The 23,883-nt window shown below is 43.2% G+C and overlaps 2 protein-coding genes across 2 annotated transcripts; both read right to left on the bottom strand.

Moving 5' to 3' along the window:
- Positions 1 to 9,988: 9,988 nt before the first annotated feature.
- LOC145952080 (uncharacterized) lies at positions 9,989 to 10,375 on the bottom strand. Its single transcript, XM_083064302.1, has one exon. It carries the CDS (start codon positions 10,373 to 10,375, stop codon positions 9,989 to 9,991), a length of 387 nt encoding a protein of 128 aa, XP_082920428.1.
- Positions 10,376 to 11,497: 1,122 nt separating this feature from the next.
- LOC145952079 (uncharacterized) lies at positions 11,498 to 14,893 on the bottom strand. The gene has a single exon (XM_083064301.1). The coding sequence runs from the start codon at positions 14,891 to 14,893 to the stop codon at positions 11,498 to 11,500; it is 3,396 nt and encodes a 1,131-aa protein (XP_082920427.1).
- Between the last annotated feature and the right edge of the window lie 8,990 nt (positions 14,894 to 23,883).

Genomic DNA, 23,883 nt, shown 5'->3' with positions numbered 1-23,883 from the left:
CCAGAGGCCGTATTGTGCCTCATCCCTATAAATATGACGTCAATTGGACGTCATTCTACACTTTCACACTGAGTTTTAACCCTCTTCTTGAGTATTCTGGGTTTTTTTGAGCAGTGCTCTGCCTAGAAATCACTCGGAGAGTTGATCCGACAAAGTTCTCGAGTTCTGAGCTTTTTGCTTGAGTCTCGAACTGAGTCGAAGGGAAATCCTCCGGATTTCCATAGTTAAAATTTTCTAGGAGGGAGCGAGCGGGCTTGTAGAGCGAGGGAACGCCAAAAAGCTTCCCAGTTTTACTTGAATATAAAAGCACGCTTCAAAGGTTTCTTCTTAAGACCTTCCTTTTAATGCTTTCTGTGTGTATATTTAACTGTCATCATGTAGATAGTTAAGTTATAATTGTTTAGAATAAATAGGGGTAATTTAGTAATTTCGCACTATTATTTTTAGAAATAATCTGTCATAGGGAACCCGAAAGGGGCGCTGTGGGGTGCTAACACCTTCCCCACGCGTAACCGACTCCCTTACCCGACTCTGGTTGTCATGGCCGAAGTCGATTTTTGAATCGATTGCCTTAAACTTCTTTTTCCAATGTTTTGAGTAAAACATTGGTGGCGACTCCATGAACCCTTCCTTTTTATGAAAACCGCTAATCCATGGAGGGTCCCGCTTGGGATTAACATGGATTGGTGAGCCTTTTAATAAAATTGCTCGTTTGACAAGGTCTCAGTTTGAGAATAAGTCATTCTAGCAATCCATATTTTTAAACAAATAAAAGAGTCCAACCATCCTTCGCGAATGCCGAAAGCCCGTTTTGGGCCGGTGGCGACAGATGGCGACTCCATTGGGGAAGCCTCGAGAGTCAGTCCCATTTAGTGACAGATTATTTTTAACAAATAATAGTTAAAATTACTTCATTACCCCTTGTTTGTATGATAACTTGCTTTATTTATATGGCTTTAATAACTGTTGTATGTTTAGTTTCTGCAATTGTTTGAAATATAAATTGCACACAAACCTTTGCACACAACAGTTCCCTCTATACCTGGGGGCATGAGTGGTAAGCCATAGGGAGTGGATGTTAGTACGGCCGGTTGTCGAATGGGTCTATAGGTGCCCGTAGACCGTTGTCGGAAAGCATCACTCAAGGTGATAACCATGAACTCGAGTCCGACAGTGCGTTGGAGCTTTCCATCGGCTTACGACGAGAGGAATTGGGTCCCTATAATGGGGGCACCTTGGGGGCCTCAGACCGGTGAGAACAGTTAGAACCACCTTGAATATGCACTTTTCTGCAGGATACCCCTACCTCGTGATTCGCTCATGACTGTTCGTGGATGAGTGAATTGTTTGTGCATTGATTATGTGAAATTGTTTGAGCATACATTGCATTTCTTTAAACATACAACATTCCTATTCTTTTAAAAATAAGAATAAATAGGAATAAGAATCTTCCATTACATGGTGTTAACATCTACCTTCATCACATTCATATAGGTAGTTTCCCTTTTCACCCTAAAAATACAAAAAATATATATATTCAAAAAATAAAGAAAAATATTATTTATCCAAACCAAGCAATATCATGCATCATCTTAGGGACATCCTAAAAACATGATAATGCTTAGTTGAATAAACACAATGCATGCATATTCAACGTCATCATCTCATATCATGCATTCTTATCAAAGATCATGGAGGGATCTAGGTTTACATTGCACACATCTCTCCAAGTAATTTAATAATAAACATTAATAAAAAGAAAGAATTAATCGATGCGTATAATCAAAGAGTGGATCGCACGCCATTTGTTATCAAATGCAAACCAACAACTGCGCCAAGCGAGCACACGACAACTTCGTTGTTGGTAATCAAGACGAACAAAGGGGAAGGTCCGACACCGTTAAGGATCACTACTCCAAGGCCTTTTCCCTATGAATCAAATAAGGCTGTGCCATGGATATACGACATCCATTCTTCTGCCGACAGCGATATCCCTAACATCGCTGGACTTGGGGGCATAACTAGGAGTGGCAGGATCTACACTCCCGAAGATCTTCATGATAAAGCTCTCAAGAATAAAAGGAAAGAAAAAGAAGAGAAAACCGAGGAAAACAAAGAATCCGAGGAGGAGACAGATAAGCTGTTAAAATATATCCGACAGAGCGAGTACTCCATCGTGGATCAACTTCATAAGACGCCAGCAAAGATTACTCTGTTGTCGTTGATCCTATGCTCCGAACCGCATCGACAAGCTCTGTTGAAAGTCTTGAACGAGGCATACGTGTCGCATACTATCTCCCAAGACAAATTTGAGGGGATTGTTAGTCACATTACGACTAATGATCACCTCTCTTTCACCGATGAAGAGATCCCCGCTGAGGGACCGAACCACAACAAGCCCTTGCACATCTCTGTAAAGTGCAAGGAGTATCACATCGCTAAAGTCTTGGTAGATAATGGATCTTCCTTGAACGTAATGCCAAAAAGAACGCTCGAGCAAGTGGCAATCAAGGGAATCCAAATGCGCCCGAGCAACATGATCGTCCGAGCTTTCGACGGTTCTAAAAGAGAAGTGGTGGGAGAAGTCAATCTTCCAATCCAAATTGGACCCACCATCTTCAACGTCGAATTTCAAGTGATGGACATTTCTCCCGCATATAGCTGTCTCCTCGGCCGACCTTGGATTCATGATGCGAAAGCTGTTCCCTCTACGCTCCACCAGAAAGTCAAATTCATAGTGGTTGACAAACTGGTGACCGTACAAGCTGAAGATGACATACTCATCAGCAAGCCATCCACCATACCTTACGTGGATGCAGCAGAGGAAGCTTTAGAAACCGCCTTCCAAGCATTGGAGATCGCCAATGTTGAGACATTTCCCCGAGAAATGAAGAAGGTAGCCCATATGCTCACCAAGAATGGATACTTGCCGGGACAAGGACTTGGCAAGGATTCCCAAGGAATTCCCGAGCTACCTATTATCAAGGATAATCCGGGGAAACAAGGGTTAGGATACAACCCTAATAAAGATCAAAGGACGAAGAAGAACCAAGATCCTTCTCGACGTTCTTTAAGCCAGATCTTTAGGAAGGCCGGTTCACAAGCGTCAAGGCCGGTCGTCGTCATCAAGTGCTCTTCTCCTTCCGATAGGGATGTATAGACCTGATGACTATTAGAGATTACTCCTTGGGGACAGCTCGACCCCCGAGCCTCGATAGGGCACATGTTTCCATTATGATTATAATAAAATCATTCTTTATTATTTCTTATTGCTTCTTTTCTTGCTTGCAATAAATCTCTAAACCGCATTATTTAACCCTGTTTGAATAAACATAAATGAGGTTAAAATCGTCTTAATAAAAATAAACCCGCATCTTTTTTATGTGGAAGTGTGTGACAACTTGGAGCACCTTTCCTTGGCCTCAATAAGTGCCGTCATGGATAAAAAGAAATCCATTCAGGACAAAAATCCTAAAAAACAAAACGCTCGGCAGGAAACCCAAAAAGGGGACTGCGCAAAAATAAGAGCAAAAGACCCGCTAGGAATCCCACAAAAGGGTGACCTAGGCAAAAATTAGGGTTACAAAATAATGAACAAGAACAAAAGTTCGCTAAAAACGCCACAAAAGGGTGTTTTAGGAAAAAAAAAAGGACAATCAAAAAGCGAAAAGAAATCCATGATGGTACCATGAACAGAATTCAAAAAGAAAAAGTTCAGGGAAAGCTATCTAAGTTGTCAAATCACAACGTCAATAACAAGATTTGATTAACTTCATAAATGCTTAAACAAACAAGCCTAAACACAATAAGCCTACCTTGGCCAGCCATTCTTACAAAAACCATTTTTCAAAATGAAAATAAAAACCCCTCTAAAACATAAACTTTCGAAAAATATATACCTTTCCTTTCTTTTCTCTCTTGTCCCAAGCGATTTTAGGATAATCTAGTGGAAACATGGAGATATAGTGGTCAATAGGAGGGTTGACATATCTTCTAAAGGAAAGGAAAATCATTTGGTTGATGACACAAAAAACAAATATGCATCATTCCTCGGTCATAAAAGTCGGCAGCGCACAGTCCGTCTGGAGAAATGGCAAAATCCAAGCAAAAAACGCATCGGTTAATTCTTTTGAAAAATGAATCAAATAGAATTAGGTGCATCATACTGCATACATGCATACAGATGATAGGTGTAATGGAAGATCACTTATTCTCTGTTTATTGGAAAAAACAAAAAATATAAACTTCAGAAAAAACAATGCGCCCGTATCATGTTCAGTACACCCGTACTAAAAACAGGGTTAGGAACAAATTTTCAACTCAGTACGAGCGTACTGAAATAGATATGGCCGTATTGGCCACAAAGAAATATTCAAAGACCTCATCATGAGGCAGTCGCATAAAATAGAAAAAATAGAAAAATTGCTTGTGTATGACAGCAGCAAACAAAATGCAGAAATTCAGAAAATCAATAAAACGTACAGAATAACTGAGCCTGGAGAGGCTTGCCGAAATAATACTCTCAGAATAACTGAGCCTGGAGAGGCTTTCCGAAATAATACTCTCTCAGAATAATTGAGCCTGGAGAGGCTCGCCGAAATAATACTCTCTCAGAATAACTGAGCCTGGAGAGGCTCGCCGAAATAATACTCTCTCAGAATAATTGAGCCTGGAGAGGCTCGCCGAAATAATACTCTCTCAGAATAACTGAGCCTGGAGAGGCTCGCCGAAATAATACTCTCTCAGAATAAGTGAGCCTGGAGAGGCTCGCCGAAATAATACTCTCTCAGAATAACTGAGCCTGGAGAGGCTCGCCGAAATAATACTCTCTCAGAATAACTGAGCCTGAAGAGGCTTGCCAAAATAATACTCCTCAGAGACATTTCTGTACAGAAAAAGCCGAAATCAACAAAAAAGGCAAAAACACAGAAAAAGCCAAAATCAACAAAAAAGGCAAAATACAGAAAACCCAACAAATTGTACAGAATAATTGAGCCTGGAAAGGCTTGCTGAAATAATACTCCCAAAAAATAATTAAGCCTGGAGAGGCTTGCCGAAATAATACTCTCCAAAAGACGTCTCAGCTCGCATTCTTGGGCTGAACAAAAAACCAATTCTTCATACAGAATAATTGAGCCTGGAGAGGCTTGCCGAAATAATACTCCTTCAGAATAACTGAGCCTGGAGAGGCTTGCCGAAATAATACTCCTTCAGAATAATTGAGCCTGGAGAGGCTCGCCGAAATAATACTCTCTCAGAATAATTGAGCCTGGAGAGGCTCGCCGAAACAATACTCCCTCTTAGAATAATTGAGCCTGGAGAGGCTCGCCGAAATAATACTCTCTCAGAATAACTGAGCCTGGAGAGGCTCGCAGAAATAATACTCCCCAGAGAAACTTCAGCTTAAGCTCATGGAACAAATCCCCAGCGAGAGCTATCAAAGCAAGATCGTCCAAAATCCCCAATGGAAGCGCGATCATCCAAGCAAAATATTCAGTCAAAGGACTTGAAACTTCCTCAGTGGAAGATAGCTCTCTGACTCAAGCGCTGAGTGAGGCTAAGCCTGCAGAGGCTTCCTAAATAATACTCTGGGATACATAAGATCCCCAAATCCCCAGTCGCCTACTCAAGAGGCACCCCTACAAAAGGAGAAAAATAAAAAAAAATCAATAACCATTCCCCAAGCGGAATCCGGCACTCAGCCGAACACCAAACATCAAGATAATTCGCCTACTCAGAGGCACCCCTACAAAAGGAGTAAATTAAAAAAAATATATCAATAAATATTCCCCAAGCGGAATTCGGCATCCAGCCAAACACCGAACATCAAGATGATTTGCCTAACAGAAGAGGCCAGTCAAGAATTGAATGACAGAATCCCCCAGCGGATAACAGCCTACACAGAGGCTACAAAAATCAGAAAATCAAAAGAGACACCCGAATAAGGATAGCCGGGATACTCCACCAACGTCAAAGGACGTCAGCCAAACATAAGGCATCGCTCAAATCAAGAAGAACATCTGTGTCTACACCCCAAGGAGTCAGAAATTCCCCATGGGTACCAACTATGCAAATGCAAGTTGGGGCACAAGAACCTATGAATGACTGCACATCCCCTAGACGGATCCCTGCGTTATCCAGCCCTTAGTGGCACAAAATCAGAAAAAACATCGAAGCAGCATAGTGGACTGTGGAGACAAAAAAATCATCTCAGATCCCTGGAGAGGGTAAACTCGTATTGCCGAAGTGATCAGAAGACACGGACGCAGACCCTGGAGAGGGCAAACTCAGTTGCCTAGGTTTTCAGAGACAACCGAAGCAAAGTCTGGAGAGACGGTACTCAAAGTCTGGAGAGACGGTACTCAAAGTCTGGAGAGACGGTACTCAGAGTCTGGAGAGACGGTACTCAGAGTCTGGAGAGACGGTACTCAAAGTCTGGAGAGACGGTACTCAGAGTCTGGAGAGACGGTACTCAGAGTCTGGAGAGACGGTACTCAGAGTCTGGAGAGACGGTACTCAGAGTCTGGAGAGACGGTACTCAAAGTCTGGAGAGACGGTACTCAAAGTCTGGAGAGACGGTACTTAGAGTCTGGAGAGACGGTACTCAAAGTCTGGAGAGACGGTACTCAAAGTCTGGAGAGACGGTACTCAAAGTCTGGAGAGACGGTACTCAAAGTCTGGAGAGACGGTACTCAAAGTCTGGAGAGACGGTACTCAAAGTCTGGAGAGACGGTACTCAAAGTCTGGAGAGACGGTACTCAAAGTCTAGAGAGACGGTACTCAAAGTCTGGAGAGACGGTACTCAGAGTCTGGAGAGACGGTACTCAAGGTCTGGAGAGACAGTACTCAACCATCAGCGTCGTCAGAGGCACATTGGTGTTCAACTTCCGGCTCGGGCGTCGAGTGAAGTTGACCCTGGAGAGGGTAAACTTAGCTACCGAGGTTGTCAGAAGCGCCGAGGTATGCAATCAACCTGGAGAGGCTACTCAACAATTTTCCACCGGAAGACGCTACAAGTCAGAAGGTTGGCACATCACCCGGACAATTGGGTCAACTCCTTTACTTGTCAGCCGGTACACCAAAAGGCCGTCCGACTAAGTAAAGGGGGGGCAGCTGTAGACCCCTAAAATTGTCCGGGTCGGAAATAAAGCTTGAAGACTCTCGAAGACCAAAGGAAAGTCAGCCGGAAGGACTCCTGGAAGACCCTGGAAGACCCTAGGATGACAATCTGTAGGTTTAGAGGTCTTAGAGTAGCAAAAAATAAGAAAGTGGAGGGAATGAAGCCCAATACGGCCTCCCAGAAGTTCAGTACGGCCGTATTGAACATTTTAAACTACAATACGGCCGCACTGAACTCAATACGGCCGTATTGAAGTTTCTGAACTTCAATACGGCTGCACTGAACTCAATACGGCTGCACTGAACTTCAATACGGCTGCACTGAACTCAATACGGCCGTATTGAGGTTTTTTGAACTTCAATACGGCCGTACTGAATTCAATACGGCCGTATTGTAGTTCAAAACTTCAATACGGACCGTATTGACCCCAGAGGCCGTATTGCGCCTCATCCCTATAAATATGACGTCAATTGGACGTCATTCTACACTTTCACACTGAGTTTTAACCCTCTTCTTGAGTATTCTGGGTTTTTTTGAGCAGTGCTCTGCCTAGAAATCACTCGGAGAGTTGATCCGACAAAGTTCTCGAGTTCTGAGCTTTTTGCTTGAGTCTCGAACTGAGTCGAAGGGAAATCCTCCGGATTTCCATAGTTAAAATTTTCTAGGAGGGAGCGAGCGGGCTTGTAGAGCGAGGGAACGCCAAAAAGCTTCCCAGTTTTACTTGAATATAAAAGCACGCTTCAAAGGTTTCTTCTTAAGACCTTCCTTTTACTGCTTTCTGTGTGTATATTTAACTGTCATCATGTAGATAGTTAAGTTATAATTGTTTAGAATAAATAGGGGTAATTTAGTAATTTTGCACTATTATTTTTAGAAATAATCTGTCATAGGGAACCCGAAAGGGGCGCTGTGGGGTGCTAACACCTTCCCCATGCGTAACCGACTCCCTTACCCGACTCTGGTTGTCATGGCCGAAGTCGATTTTTGAATCGATTGCCTTAAACTTCTTTTTCCAATGTTTTGAGTAAAACATTGGTGGCGACTCCATGAACCCTTCCTTTTTATGAAAACCGCTAATCCATGGAGGGTCCCGCTTGGGATTAACATGGATTGGTGAGTCTTTTAATAAAATTGCTCGTTTGACAAGGTCTCAGTTTGAGAATAAGTCATTCTAGCAATCCATATTTTTAAACAAATAAAAGAGTCCAACCATCCTTCGCGAATGCCGAAAGCCCGTTTCGGGCCGGTGGCGACAATCGCGCATGTCCCCGGAGGAGAGAATGAGTCTAAGTTTTTTAGACAAACTACCTCGGCCTCTACCATGTCGTCCTCTGATCCGGTTGTTTGAATCGGCCGATGTAGTCGAGGAACTAATTGGTATAGTACCTTTCTTATTTACTTAAATTTGTGTGTTATCATTGATTTTGACTAATAATGTGCAGGTATAATGGCTGCCCACGGAGATGACGATCTAGACATCCGTAACCTGATCCGGAATCAATTGGCGGCGACTACTGGAAACAAGACTTCAGCCCCCATGGGTGGGAATCAAGCTACCGTCCAAGCTGGTGAGGTCGGGTCGTCGGCTCGGAAAAAGAAACCCACTCGGCCTCAACCTGAAAAAAGAAGGCCGGATGCAAGGGCCGAGGAAGAAAGTCGCCGGGCCAAACAACGCCGAGTGGCTAGCCCCCCTGTTCCAGAAGGTCTATCTTCGCCAAGTTTTTTGGCCGGGAACGTCAACGCTCAGGATTTCCTGAGTCAAGACTTAACTTCTGAAGTCGGCCAAGGGATGCTGAGTCGTATGAGCTCGGCTCAAAAATGGAGCTTCTTCTGCGAGTTCCAAGTGTGGGCCGTGGCAATGGCCCAAAGCATAGTTATGCAGCCGAACGGCGAGGCTGATGGGCTGCGCCGGCAGCTTGCTGAGCAGGAGAAGTCTCTTCAAGAGACGCTGGCGGCTTTAACAGACGGGGGTTGGATGCTGAGAAGACCGCTTTCGAGGCCTATAAGGAGAAAGCGCGTGCCAAGGTCCTTAGCCAGCATCAGGCCGGCTTTGCCCAAGCGGCTCGGCAAGCCTGTCATTTTGGCGACTTTCCGCCAGACTTCCATCTTGACATGACGAAAGATTTCTTTCAAGGGAAGCTGGTGGACCTCACTTCTATTCCTCCTAATCAACAAGCCGACGAGGAAGCTCCGGCTCGGGCGAACGAGCCAAATGAGGATGTTACAATTCAGGAGGAAGAAGCGCCTGAGGCTGGTCCGATTCCTGGCGAGGCGGAGGTAGTTTCTTAGGTTTTTGCGTTGTAATTCCGGGCCAATAGTGCCCGTTTTTTTTTTTTTTTTTTTTTTTTTTTTGTTGCTAGGCCGATAGTGCCTTTTAATAAATTCGATTTTTCTCTTCGTATACTGCTTTGAATTCTTTTCGCAATGTTCTTCTCATTGGCCGAGAGTCATCTCGGGTTAGAAAATCTAAAACTAAAGCCGCATCCTTGGCCGAGAGACATCTCGGGAGGGAAGACTTGTAGGATTAGAAGTCACATCCTTGGCCGAGAGACATCTCGGGAGGGAAGACTTGTAGGATTGAAAGTCACATCCTTGACCGAGAGACATCTCGGGAGGGAAGACTTGTAGGATTGAAAGTCACATCCTTGGCCGAGAGACATCTTGGGAGGGAAGACTTGTAGGAACTTTAATGTTAAAAATGTATAATAAGTCAAAGATAATTGAACTGTGTTGTTATTAATTGGATGCCTCATTAAAAACCTTGCCGGCCAAAACCTCTTTTCACGATTTTTTAAGAGGAGAAAAGACCGGTTCAAGGAAAAGAGTGCATCATTATACATGGTTGAAATGTAAATACATGATGTTGATTCAACTGTAATATGTCTTCAAATGAGTAGAATTCCATGTCCGAGGAACGACCTTGCCGGACAGCTCTTCTAACTTGTACGCTCCATTGTTGAGGACATGTCGTATCCGGAAAGGGCCATCCCAGTTGGCTGATAGCTTCCCTTCTGAAGAGTTGCGTCTAGCTGACCCGGTTGCTCTCCATACAAGATTGCCTTCGTGAAATGTTCTCGGCTTAACACTTGAATTGAAACGGCGTGTCATGCGTTGTTTACATGCCTCGGCCACAATCTGTGCTTTTTCCCGTGCTTCATCAAGGACATCAAGCTCGGCTCGGAGCGAAGCATTGTTAGAATCCTCGTGGAAGTGCTGTCTTCGGAATGATGGCTCTCCGACTTCAACCGGGATCATGGCGTCCGCGCCGTAAGTCAGGCGAAAGGGTGTCTCTTTTGTTGTTGATTGTGGTGTACATCGATACGCCTAAAGGACCTCTGGCAACTCTTCGGCCCATGCCCCTTTTGCCGAACCGAGCCGTTTCTTTAATTCAGTGAGGATAACCTTATTGGCCGCTTCGGCCTGGCCGTTCGACTGGGGGTGCTCAACTGATGTAAACCTATGCCGGATGCCAAGGTTTTCAAGGAAAGAGTTGAACTTTTTGTCCGTGAATTGTAGGCCGTTATCCGAGATGATGGCATATGGGATGCCGAAACGGGTAACTATGTTCTTCCAGACAAATTTCTGGACATTAGCGGCGGAGATGCAGGCAAGCGGCTCGGCCTCAATCCACTTTGTGAAGTAATCGACAGCTACGAGGAGAAACTTAACTTGTCCCTTCGCCACCGGAAATGGGCCGAGTACATCAATGCCCCATAAAGTAAACGGCCATGGAGAGCTGATACTATGCAGTTCGGCGGCTGAGGCATGAATGAGGTTCCCGTATTTTTGGCACTGAACACATTTCTTGACAAAGTCGGCGCAGTCCCCCTTCAGAGTTGGCCAATAATAACCAGCCCGCAAGACTTTAGCTACTAAGGTTCGTCCTCCGGAATGAGAGCCACAAATACCCTCATGGACTTCCCTCATCACGTAATCTGCTTGGTGACTATCTATGCATTTGAGCAGCGGGGTGGAGAACCCCCGTCTGTAGAGGTCCTCGACTATCATGGAGTACCGAGCCGCCTGTGTTCGCAACTTCTTAGCTTCCAACGGGTCGGCCGGTACTTCGCCGTTAGTGATATAGTTCCGAATGGGTGTGGTCCATGAGGGTGATTCATCTATTGCCATGCACTCGGTTGTTACGCTTGGGGAGGGAACTTCAAGATGAATAGTGGTGCGCAGCTGTCCCGGCTTCCGGCTACTGGCGAGCCGAGCTAACTAATCAGCTCGTTCATTGTTGTTACGCAAAACATGCCGAACCTGAACCTCGCTGAATTCATCCTTCAATATCTGGAATAAATGATAGTATTGTAATAGGTTCGCATCTTTAACTTGGAAATTATCATTGACCTGCTCGGCCACTATCTTTGAGTCGGTCTAGCATATGACTCGCTTCACATCCATCTTGGTTGCCAACCGCAGCCCAGCTAGTAGGGCCTCGTATTTCGCTTGGTTATTCGAGGCACGAAAACCGAACCGAAGGGACTGCTCAATTATGACGCCTGAGGGACTAGCCAGTATCACTCCTGCTCCGCTGCCTTGGGCGTTAGAAGACCCATCGACATGCAAGGTCCATGGTTCGTCTTCAAAACGCCCCGAAGGGGTAAGCTCGTTAACAAAATCGGCCAAGTGCTGCAACTTGATGGGACCTCTCGGCTCAAAGGACAAATCGAACTCTGACAACTCGACCGACCATGCCATCATTCGGCCGGCAATCTCTGGTTTTCTTAATACTTTTGCCACTGGACAATCGGTCCAAACAATTATCTTGTGGCTATGAAAGTATTGTCTGAGTCGACGAGCAGTGTAGATGAGTCCTAAGGCTACCTTTTCAATTAACTGGTATCGTCGTTCGGCCTCCTGCAAAGTCCGACTGATGAAATACACTAGTTGTTGCCCTTCTCGGTTTTCTTGTATTAGCGCAGCGCTAATTGAGCTGTCGGAGACCGCTAAGTATATGATCATGTCAAGGTTGGCAACTGGTTTGGAAAGGACTGGGGGTGTACTAAGGCGCTCCTTGAAATGTTGGAATGATGTTTCACACTCCTGGGTCCATTGGAACCGCTCGGTCTTCTTGAGCAAAAGGAGGATGGGTCTAGCTATCTCAGCTAGGCAAGGAAGAAAGCGGGAGAGCGAAGTGAGCCGGCCTGCCAACTTCTGAACTTCTTTCAGGGTACTTGGGCTTTTCATGCTTAAAATGGCTTGGCACTTGTCAGGATTTTCTTCAATGCCACGACTAGATAGCATAAACCCTAAAAACTTGCCGCCTGAGACCCCGAATACGCACTTGTCGGGGTTGAGTCTCATTTGGTGGTGCCGAAGCGTGTGAAACACATCGGTCAAGTCCTGTGCGTGTTCAGATACGCTACTTGACTTTACTACCATGTCATCAACGTACACCTCCATACATCGGCCAATGTGGTCGTTGAAAATTTTGTTCATCAACCGTTGGTAAGTGGCTCCGGCATTTTTCAGGCCGAAGGGCATAACTCGATAACAGTAGTTGGCTGTTTTGGTGATGAACGCCGTTTTCTCTTCATCTTGAGGGTGCATTCGGATTTGGTTATATCCGGAATATGCGTCAAGGAATGACAGGAATTTGTGGCCAGAGGCCCCATCGACGAGCCGATCAATGTTTGGTAGCGGATAGGCATCCTTCGGACAGGCTTTGTTCAAATTAGTGTAGTCAGTACACATGTGCCATTTCCCATTCGGTTTTTTGACCATTACTACATTAGCTAGCCACGTTGTGTAGTGTACCTCCCGGATGAACTTGGCTTCTAGCAACTTACTCACCTCGGCCTCTATTGCCGCCTTCCTGTCCTCCCCAGCCTTTCGACGCCGTTGAGCGATCGGTCTTGCTTCTTTGCTTATGGACAACTTGTGAAAGAGGAAACTAGGATCAATGCCGGGCATGTCAGAGGGATGCCAAGCAAATAGGTCACTATTTTTGAGGATCACTTGGCTGACAGCCAATTGTTCCCGCTCGGACAGGTTGGCTCCTATATAAGTGACTTGTGACTCCAACACCCCTACTTGAATCGGTTGCTTGTCATCAACAGGCTCGACTCTTTCGTCCTGATCGATCCGGGGATCAAGGTCCACAGTCGAATGATGGGACACCGAGTGAACCCCACTCGGCCTCCTAGGTACCTCGTCTTTTATTCTTGGCAGTCGCAAACTAGCGAAGTAACACTCCCGCGCCGTCTTTTGGTCGGCATGAACTGTGACGACTCGTCCTGACTCGGCCAGAAATTTCATGGCCAAATGAGGGGTAGATACAACTGCTCCGAGCCGATTCAGGGATGGTCGTCCAAGGAGAATGTTGTAAGATGTGCTGGCGTGTACCACCACATATTTAACTGAAACATCTCGGTATTCGGCGCCTTCAAATCCAAACCGAGTCGACAACTTGATGTATCCCTTGGTCTTGACCCGTTCGCCGGAGAACCCGACCAAGGGTTCATCATACGGAACTAGCTCGGACTCCGGGATGCCCAACTGCTTGAACGTATTCCAGTAGAGGATGTCGGCCGAACTTCCTTGGTCGACCAGCGTCTTGCGTACAATACAATTGTGAATTTCGACGCTAATTACCATTGGATCATCCTGGTCCGGATCGATGCCTTTAAAATCAGCTTCTGTGAAAGTTATAGTGGGAAGGCGGCGACGAGCGGATTCGATGGCATGAACATGGCGGACAGCTCGCATGTGTCTTTTTTGTGCAGATGAAGACGAGCCACCTCCAGCGAATCCCCCGGCAATGGTATTGATGACTCGCCGAGGCTGTGCCGAAGGCTCATCCTCTCTTCTATCTCTAGACCGACTACGTTCTCTGCGAGAACGTGTTTCTGTCCTTTGTTCGAGTTGGTCGCGTCTCCGTGACCGGTCTTCGTATCTCGATCGGTTTGGACGCTCAACGAAACCTTGCAGGTGTCCCTGCTTGACTAAATCTTCAATCTTATCCTTCAGAGCCAAACAATCGTCAGTTGAATGCCCACGGTTGCGATGATATCTGCATGACTTGGTCGTATCGGCCCGGGGAGGGGTTGATGCTCGTTTTGGGATGACCAGTATATCCGAGGCCAGTGCTTGTTCTAATACTGCTGACCGGCTAGTATTGAGGGGCGTGTATTGTGAGTACCTTGGTCCCCGAGGAGGCTTCTCGCGGGGAACCAACTCTTTCGGTCGACTCCGAAAACTCGGCTCGGCCAGCTTGTCAGGTTTTGTTGACACTTCTACTCGGGCTTGGTTCCGGAACTCGGCCAATTCCTCCATCTGCATGTACTTGTCGGCTTGCCGACGCAAATCATCCATGTCTGTAGGGGGTTTCTTACAAATGCTGTTGGCAAAAGGCCCTGGCTTCAAGGCAGTGGTAAGGTGGTGTAGAGCTACAGCAGGGTTTAAGTCTCGAATTTCGAGCGCCGCTTTGTTGAATCGGCTCATGAATGTCCGAAGAGATTCCTTCTTCTCCTGACGAATGCTGATTAGTGCCAACGAGGTCAATTGGTGAGGCCGACTGGTAGCAAATTGAATTGTGAACTGGGAAGCCAACGTACTGAACGAATCAATCGAGTTGGCCGGAAGCCGAGTAAACCAACTCAGTGCTCGTCCCTTTAAGGATGTTGGGAAGATTCGGCATAGAGCAGCATCATCGTTTGTGCTTAGAGTAACTTGAGTCAAGAACACATCCACGTGTTCGTCTGGATCAGTAGTGCCATCATACTTGTCTAAGGGCAAAGACTTCCAATGGTCAAGGAGTGCCATCTGCATGATGTTCGGGGTAAAAGGATGCCGATGTGCTCCGGCCGGCAAAGGCTGGACCGGTCGGCCGACCGAAGCATGCGCAGCTGGAGCGGCGACAGAGGTGTGGGGAAGAGAAGTGTGAGGGCCCTGCGGGTGGAACGACCCTTATGTGTGAGTTGTCTCAGATGGTTTCCATGTGGGATCCCGGTATTGATTTTTTAGCGCAGCATTCTCTTCTCTCAATGCAGCCATTTCGGCAGCATCTCTTTCTCGCTGTTGTTTCATGGCGATCATTTCTTCCTTCATCTGGCACACCATATCGATCAAGTTTGTCTCCTCAACCGTCTCGGCCCCGGACTGATGCTCGTCTTCAAAATGTTGCCCTTCAAAATTAGTATTCCTTGTCTTTACCATGATTCTTTTACTCGTAAACTTTCAGTGCTTCTGCAATGCTATCGGTTCGGCCCCACGGTGGGCGCCAAAATGTACCTGCTTAAGGATACACTCGTAGTCTTCTTGGTAAGAAGGGCCGAACGGATACTTCAAACGGATTCTTCAGAGGGGGGAGGTACCTGCAAAAGGCACTCCAACGCTCAAGTCAGGATAAGCACGATATTCTAGGATAGTTAATGAACAGTGACATACCTTGTTATGTGTGACCTATTTATAGCACCTGACATGGGCCTGAGCGTGATGGGCCCTCTCAGATATTTACCAAATTAGGTAATACGGTACTAATTGGTTGTTAGGCTTTAATCATGTACTTACCTTTCTTAATTGTGATTACCGTTATAACTTGTTTAACCCTTCGGCAAGAGGCCGAGCCGACTATTCAATACTAGTCGGAACGGCAAATGACCGAGCCGTCTAGTCCGTATACGGCAGCTTGTATACTTCCGGTTTGATCTATGTCGGAACGGTACTTGACCGAGCCGACTCGATGAGTGATGGTCCATATTGGCATTAACCAGACTGATGTCGGTTCTCGGCCTCATGCCGAGCCGAGGTTGATGGTAATGCTTGTACGTGGCTTACTATGCATGAGTGCCTGACGAAATGGCACGTGTTGGCCCACGTGTCCGGTACAACTATGAAAAAGAGCTCATAATATGGAACAAGAGGCTATTTGTTGAGAGGTGCTGCAACCCAAACCAAGGGACTGCTGCGGAGGCCGGTGGTTCGCCACCTTCCAACCCAAACCAGGGGACTGTTGAGGAGCCCCGTGTCCAGTCCCCTGTCACTTTAGATCCCTTTGTGGAGCCTCCTGCAGAGATCCCTCTAGAGCTCACTGTGCAGTCCTTTCAAGACATTCCTATAGAGCCCCATGTGCAGTCCCCCCCTCCAGAACCCTTTGTGGAGTCTCCTGCAGAGATTCCTCCCGAGCTGTCCATGCCAGACATCACTATAGAGCCCCCTCCAGCGCCCAGAAGGAGGCGCCCGGTAGGTTATGATGGAGGACCATCCATGGTACTTCATGTGAAACCCATCACATGGTCCAATGCTATGACTAATTTTGAGTAGTGTAGGATTTATTTGGTTTATTCCAATTTTACCCTTGTATTTTGGGGTATTTTAGTCATAGGATTTATTTTCTTTGTATTTCCTATTTTACCCTTGTATTATGGGGTGTTTTAGATAATTAGGGTTTTTAATTTTTGGGCTAGGGTGTTTTAGAGGAGGTGACGCAATTTTTGGCAAAGTTTGGACCTATTTTTGGTGTTAGAAAGGCTTAGACCCAAGTGGAGGGCAAAGGTTGCATGGTCTTATCATGCACCTTGTTATAGCCAATCTAAACCCATAGATTCCAAACTTGGCCACCAAGTTGCATCTAGGGTTAATTTGGCATTGCATTTGGAGTGCATTTGGCCTTGGCATTTTCGGCCATACAACCCTAAATGCAACCCTAAATGCAACTCCTCCTATAAAAACCCCACACCCCACCACTTGTAAACACTTTGGATTATATGATATTGAGTGAGCCTTTTGTGCCTCAAAATCCATCCTTAGTCCCTAGGATAGTTTCGGCTAGCCTCCTCCTATCTCCACCCTTGGAGAGTAGGAAACCTAGAGTGGTCTCCACCTACCTTGGAGTGAGCCAACTTTGAGCACCCAAACACCTCCACCCTAAGTGCTTCCGCCCAAACACCATCATTTCACGCCAACTTCCTTTCATTCACCATATATCCTCCTTTTGTCCACCTTGTTGAACCTAGATCAAGGGCAAGGCTTCCTCTCCTTCATCTCTACATCATTTCATGGAGAAGGAACCCATCAAGTGGTATCAAGAGCCAAGGTTCTTCAAGGGTAACATCTAGTACTTTTGTGTCTTCTTTGAGTCTTCTCTTTGTTATTTTTGCTTTCGGTCACTTTCTTCCTCCTTGCTTTCTTTGTGTGGCCGAATAGCTTTAGGGTTCACACCTTGTCCTTGTGAGCCTTCCATGCCATTTTAGGTTTCCATGTTTTTTAGGGTTGCCATGCTTTTCATTTTTCTTGAGTCTCATATGAAAATGCCATAAACATGCTTTTTGATTTTTGAATCCACCTAAGTTTTGTCATTACTATTTCCTATATTTTGTCTACATAAATTCCATGTATGTGCCAAACACTTTGCATGAAACACATGAACAAAATATATGCCATATTGCATGATAGTGGGCGTGACATTTAGAAGCTTTTTAGAGGTCATTCATGCATGCTAAATAGTCCTAGCATGTTCCTTGTAATTTTGAGTTTCCATGTGTGAAATGATTCCTTGCACATACATATAACTTGTTGCCCACTCTTTCCCTTGCATTCCACTTGTTTTGGTTAATTTTGTATGCTTAAAGGAACCCTAAAAGAATCTAAGAGGTGGCTGAAAAAAAAATTGTGCCAACAACTTGTACCAACTAGTACAAACCTTTTCCACTAAAAAGATTCCTTAAGGAACCACTAAGAAACGCCACTTGTCATCCTCTCTTCTCCTAAATTTTTAACCTAATTTTTGACCATCCACAAGTGCAAAACCTAAGCAACATATGGGCTTAATTTAACAAAAAAAATTCGGACCCAAGACATATTAGAAAAAAGAATTGCCGTGAAAAGAATAGAACAAAAAAAAAATTCTTGGACCAAAAAGGACTTGTTGCTAGACTTGTGGACTTGGACAATTACCTATGCATTTGGGAGTTGGACTTATGACATTTTGACCTTATTTTGGGACTTTCCTTTGGCTGGACCGAAACACCAAAAAGAACTTAATCAAGTGGACTAAACACTAACCTAATTCTAGTGCCTTTCTAGGATTATTCTTTGTGTGCTTCCTTTCCTTGATTGAGTCTTAATTTTTTTGCTTGTCTTTCTTGGCCTCTTTTGTTTTGTCATCTTAAATTCTCTTTGAGTTTAGCCTTTCTTAATTGTGCTTTTCAGTTTTTATTTCTTGGACTCTTGCTTTGGGTTGGTTTTAATTTCATTGTAGGTCAAAACCACTCTAGTCAATTTTCACACCTTTGGTGGATTTGAGTGGAGGGGTGAACCGAATCCAAGCCTAGCCTTTGGAGGGACTTACACCACACATAAAGGAGTGAACAAACACTTGGAGAGGTCTAACACGTTTGTTCATTGTGAAGGAACCCATTTGGAGGAGTTTGAAGACTTGAATCTTTGTTTTACTTGATTTTTGCTTAATTTTTATCTCTCGGCCTCTTTGTGTTTTTTGGCCTTAGCTTCTTTATTTTGGTTTGTAATTTGGCCATTATTAAACCTCTTCTACTTGGTTTTAGTTCGTGTAGTTGAAGGTGATTTGAAAACCTTCACCTAGGACCTCGACTAGGACATGTTTTAAGTGCTTTCCTTTTTGCATGTTTTAAAGCTTTTAGTAGTATAATTGCTTAGGACTTTATCTTTGTGCAATTACGTTTAGAAGGCTTGTTTTGCCTACTAGGGGTAACGTACACACACTCACCTTTGATTGTGCCAATTCGTTTTTGTAAGAAAAAGTAGAAAAGGCTTAGTGATTTTTACTTGATAGGGCTTGGTTATTAAGTGATTCCTTGTAGTCCACCTCCCCTTGAAAGTTCACTTTGTGCACTTAGGCCTTTCCTACCTATCTTGCACCTTGAAAACCTTTAATTTGTGAAAACCTTTTATCACTCACTCTTTGTGAAAACCATTTTCAATCCCTTTTTGAAAACAATTTGTGAAAACCTTTTCTTGATCAAAGATGAGTGATCATTCTAGTGTCCATGGTCATAATTCTCGTAGCACTAGGTCTAGTGTTAGGGATGAACTTAGGGAATTGAAAGAGTACCTAAGAAAAAAAGAAGAGGAAAATATAAAAAGAGAGGAAGAATTAAGAAGAAAAGAAAAAGAGTTGGAAAAGAATAATGATGAAATAAAAAGATTACTAGAAAGATTAGTTGTGGGAGGAGAGGCTAGTGGTTCAAGACCAAAAGTCACTTCTCCTCAACCTTCAAGAGGTAAGGGGCATGTGCATTCAAGTGTTCATGAGGAGTAAGGGCATCACACCCAACCTCCAAGTGATACCTTCATTAGTAGCCATCACAATGATGGTTACTATCAAAGACCCCCAAGGCATCATAGACATAGGGAGTCTTCCAATAGGGAACCTAACATCACTCTTCCCCCATTTCATGGCAAAGATAATGTTGAAAATTATCTAGATTGGGAAATGAAAGTTGAACAACTTTTCTCTTGCCATGGAATAAGTGAAGATAGGAAGGTTTCTTTAGCAACCCTTAGCTTCCAAGGGCATGCTATGTATTGGTGGACCTCCTTAGAAAAAGAAAGGAGAATAAATCATGAGCCCCCAATCCAATATTGGAATGAGCTCCGTAGTGCCTTAAGAAGGAGGCATATTCCTCCATACTATGACCGAGAGCTTATGGACAAGCTACAAAGATTGAAACAAGGGTCCTCTAGTGTGGAAGAATATAGGCAATCTATGGAGTTGCTAATGATGAGGGCTGGGATTAGGGAGGAAGAGAGGACCACAATCTCTAGATTTCAAAGTGGTCTTAATCTTGAGATAAGAGACAAAGTTGAACTTCTACCTTATAGGGATTTGAATGAACTTGTTCAACTTTGCTCAAGAGTGGAGCATCAACTTACAAGAAAACCATTTCGAAAAGACTCTACTCCCTCTTATTCCAAGAGTTTTAAGAAGGAGGGCCATTCTTCCCTACCTTATCCCAAAGAAGAAAAAGAAAAAGGAAAAGAAAAAGAAAATTCATCTTTTAAAGCACTTTCCAAAGAGTCTAAGTCAAGTGAAATCAAGTGCTTTAAGTGTCTTGGAAGAGGACATATTGCTTCTCAATGTCCTACAAAGAAAACCATGGTTTTAAAAGCCCAAGATCACTATAGTAGCCTTGATGAAGCTACTTCATCTTCCTCTAGTGAAGAAGAAGCCATAGACTCCGAGGAAGAAATCTGATAGACCATGGGCCAAGGGCCCAGTGACCAGAGCTATGGCTAGGAGGATACAGGAAGAGCTGGATCTTGAGAAGACTAATGGGCTTGTTAGGCCCAAGATAATCTTCACTTGGAATGCTCTATCATGAAGAGAAGGCCTAATTCTATTTGTTCATATTGTACAGTTTATACATAGTCTATTGTATAGGTTATTTTTGCCTTTGTATTTGAAAGGCACTTTATTTGCTTTTTCCTATTATGTGTATATTGTTTTTAAGGTAGGTTACTTGGAGAGTTTAGCTCCATTTAACCTCCCCAGTTGACACATTCATTTTGTATTTTTTCAGTAGGAAAAAGGGGGTACATTTAGCAAAGCTTGAGGTATGACTAGTAATTGGGCCAGAATTGGGCCTAGGCTAAATTTTTGATATTGGACTCATTTTGCTCCTAATTTTTCATAGATTTGATGTAGCTAGGTCTCATCATCATATGATGAACCTAACTACACCAAATCAAGATTTTGCAAATTAAATCAAGGAGCAAATTAAGTGCAAAGCCGCCTAGCTCTCTTCATGGCCGAAATTAGTAGTTCCTTCTTGAGTTTTTGAAGCTTGCCTTGCAAGCTTCTAAACTCAAGTAAGGTAAGCTTACCTTACCATGGTTCCTAAGTGAACCATGGTCAAGGTTAGCTTCCCTTGCAAGCTTGCCAAAACCATAGGAGTTAAGTAAACCTTACCATGGTTCCTAGTGAACCATGGTTAAGGTTAGCTTCTCCTAGAAGCCACCTCTTTTCTATATATTTGTAAATGCTTCTTTTGTAGACACTTTTGTCATATTTGAGAAATAAACTCTGAATTTTCTCTCTCAAACAAGAGTCACCAAAACCGTGAGCACCTCCACTCTAGGTTTCCCTCAAAGGTTCTTCAACCTTTGTTTTGGTTCCTCAATCTTCTACCCTAACTAGAAGTGGCCGAACCATCTCTTCAAGGCTTCTCCTCCATGGAAGCTTCTTTCATGGAGATTCAAGCTTCTTCAAAGGATTAACCTCAAGAACATTCGGTCCAAGCATGGAGGAGTTGAAGTTCATCAATCTTCTTCAACTTAGCTCCATCATTTTTGGTATCTAGAGCCTAGTGCTCTTGAGGTTTTTTGTTCTAACTTTTCCTACTTGAATCCGTGTTGTTTCTTCCTTGTCTATGTCTAAATCTATGTTTGCTGCAAGGATCTAGTTCTAATATGATTTTTGATGGATCCTATATGTCATATATGAAGTGATTGATTCTTGTTTACTTGTTCCTATTCTTCTTGAATCAATTGTTGTTGTGCGCCTAGGTTCTTGTACTTGTGCATTTTATTTTTCTTGAGTCTATCCATTCTATAACATGTGTCCGTGATTGGACAACATTCATATTGCATAGATTTTGTTTTTGAATCACTTGTTTTGTCTTAGAATGTCATGTGTAGTCCTTTTACATGTTGAAAATTCCTAGACTAGCTTGTTTGACCTAATTTTGTTTTGTGTTTGTTGAGTCCGATTTTTGTTAGTCTTTTCCTTATTAAATCTGAACCTACCTAAATGTGCTTTTGATTTACATGTTTGAGTTCCTAATTTGCTATTAGTTCTAGCAAATTTCCTAGAGTTAGGTTTCCTTTATGTCATATTAAAAGTTTTGTCAAGAAAAGTTCATAAACACTCTCCTATTAGGTTCCTTTGTGATTTGTTGTGTGGCGGAAACTTATTGAAATTTTTTGAGCTATAAAACAGAGGCAAAACAGAGGTGTATGTGTCCTAATTGCATGAGAAAAACAAAGAAACAAAGTGCTTAAAATTTGACCTAAAAAAAAATACTACAAAATAGTGAAGCACTAGTGAAAAACCTACTTGTGAACACCTCTTGTTTTGTGTGAATTTTTTCTGCAGTTTTTCTATATTGAAACCGAGACTTATAAGTGATAAAAAGGCATTAAAAACTCCTGAACATCAAAAGAAAAATAAGTGAAAAATAATTTGCAAAAGAAAAAGAAAGAAAATAGCAAAAGAAAAGCCAAAGGAGTGAAAATTTGAGAAAATATTGCTCTCGGTTTTGATCTATTTTGTGTGACAATTTTGTGTTGGTCCAGCCACATATTGTGTCTTGTTTTTGTTCATAATCTTAGCTTTTAATTTTGTAATCCATTCTAGTGCCTTTCCTAGGTTACTCTTGTGTGTACTAGCTTCCAAATTTGCCTTAATTTTTTGCTTGTCAATTTTGTGGAACTCTTTCTAGTTTTGTCTCATTTCTCTTCTACCAATTGGTGTAGCTTTCCTAAATTGTTCATTTTCAGTTTTAGCACTAATATTCAGTCTTGAAGGTGGTTGAGTGCTTCTTGAAAGGTGTAGGAGGCCAAGGCAAAGGACATCCACTTGAAGGCTTTGGTGGTTGCTTAGGGAGTTTGTTCTCTCTTGGTGGCTAGGCTCTTGGAAACACCTAGAAGTGACTAACATCAAAGTTGCTTCTAAAGAGAGGAGTGAAACACCTTGTGAGGCTGCAGTTGGTGGCTGATTTGGAGCAACAAGAAACTAAACCAATTGTGAAAATTTTTGTGAAAATTTAGAACTAAATTTAGTGACGGAAATTTTGGTTTCTAAAACCTAGTTTTTCATTACAAAATCCGTCTCTAAATTTGTTCTAAATTAGTGGCTAATTTGTTTTCCTTGAAATTAGGTGCAGCCACTAAATTCATTTGAGAGTGAATTTACATTTTATTTGGAGTGTAAATTTACATTTCATTTGAAGCAAATTTGAATTTCATTTACCTTGTAATTTTTATTTTCTAAATTTTTTGTACAAGGCCTTTATTAAGGAGTGTCTTGGAGTGCCTTTGGTGTATCTCCATCTCTCCTTAAGAACTTTTATAGTAATCACGTGTAGTACTTGTGAGAGTGGTCCTTGAAGGTCTTTGGTGCCTTTCAAGCTCTCACTTAGGTTTAATTGCTTTCAACGTCTAGTTTAAGTTTTCAAGCAATTTATGTTTTAAGCAATTTATGTTTTCAGTCATTTAAGTTTTCAAGCAATTTATGTTTTCATGCTCTTTATGTTTTCAAGCATTTTATAAATTGTACACATAGGCACTTGCTTGTTATTTTCTTTAGAAAAGTTCTTTGTGAAAATTGTTTTGTGCAAGACAAAAGTACAAGGGGGTTTAGAGATTTTTACTTGAAGAGGCTTGGTTATTAAGTGGCTCTTTAGTAGCTCACCTCCCTCCAAAGTTCAATTTGTACTCTTAGACCTCTAAGTGCCAAGTCTAAAGCACTCCAAAACCTTATTTTCATAAAAACTATTTTTGTGTGAAAAATATCTCTTGAATTAAAATGTCTCAAGATTCCTCCCATAGTGAAAGTGATGGCTCTCCAAAAAGTCTTTCTTACATTACTAAAGAGCTCAAATCACTTAAACTATGGAAAAAGCAAGAGTCCATTCAAAGAGAGAAGGAAAGAATTGAAAGAGAAGGACAACTTGCTTATCTTGAGGAAGAGTTGAGAATTTTAACACAAGAGGAGGAAAAATTGAAAGAAGATATGAAGAAACATAGGAAAAAGAGTAGGAGCTCACATTCCCAATACACAT

This window comes from Cajanus cajan, chromosome 9, assembly GCF_000230855.2.
Source record: "Cajanus cajan strain Asha chromosome 9, NIPB_CcT2T_4, whole genome shotgun sequence".
Lineage (NCBI taxonomy): Eukaryota > Viridiplantae > Streptophyta > Magnoliopsida > Fabales > Fabaceae > Cajanus > Cajanus cajan.
This window is presented reverse-complemented; position numbering and strand designations above follow the sequence as displayed.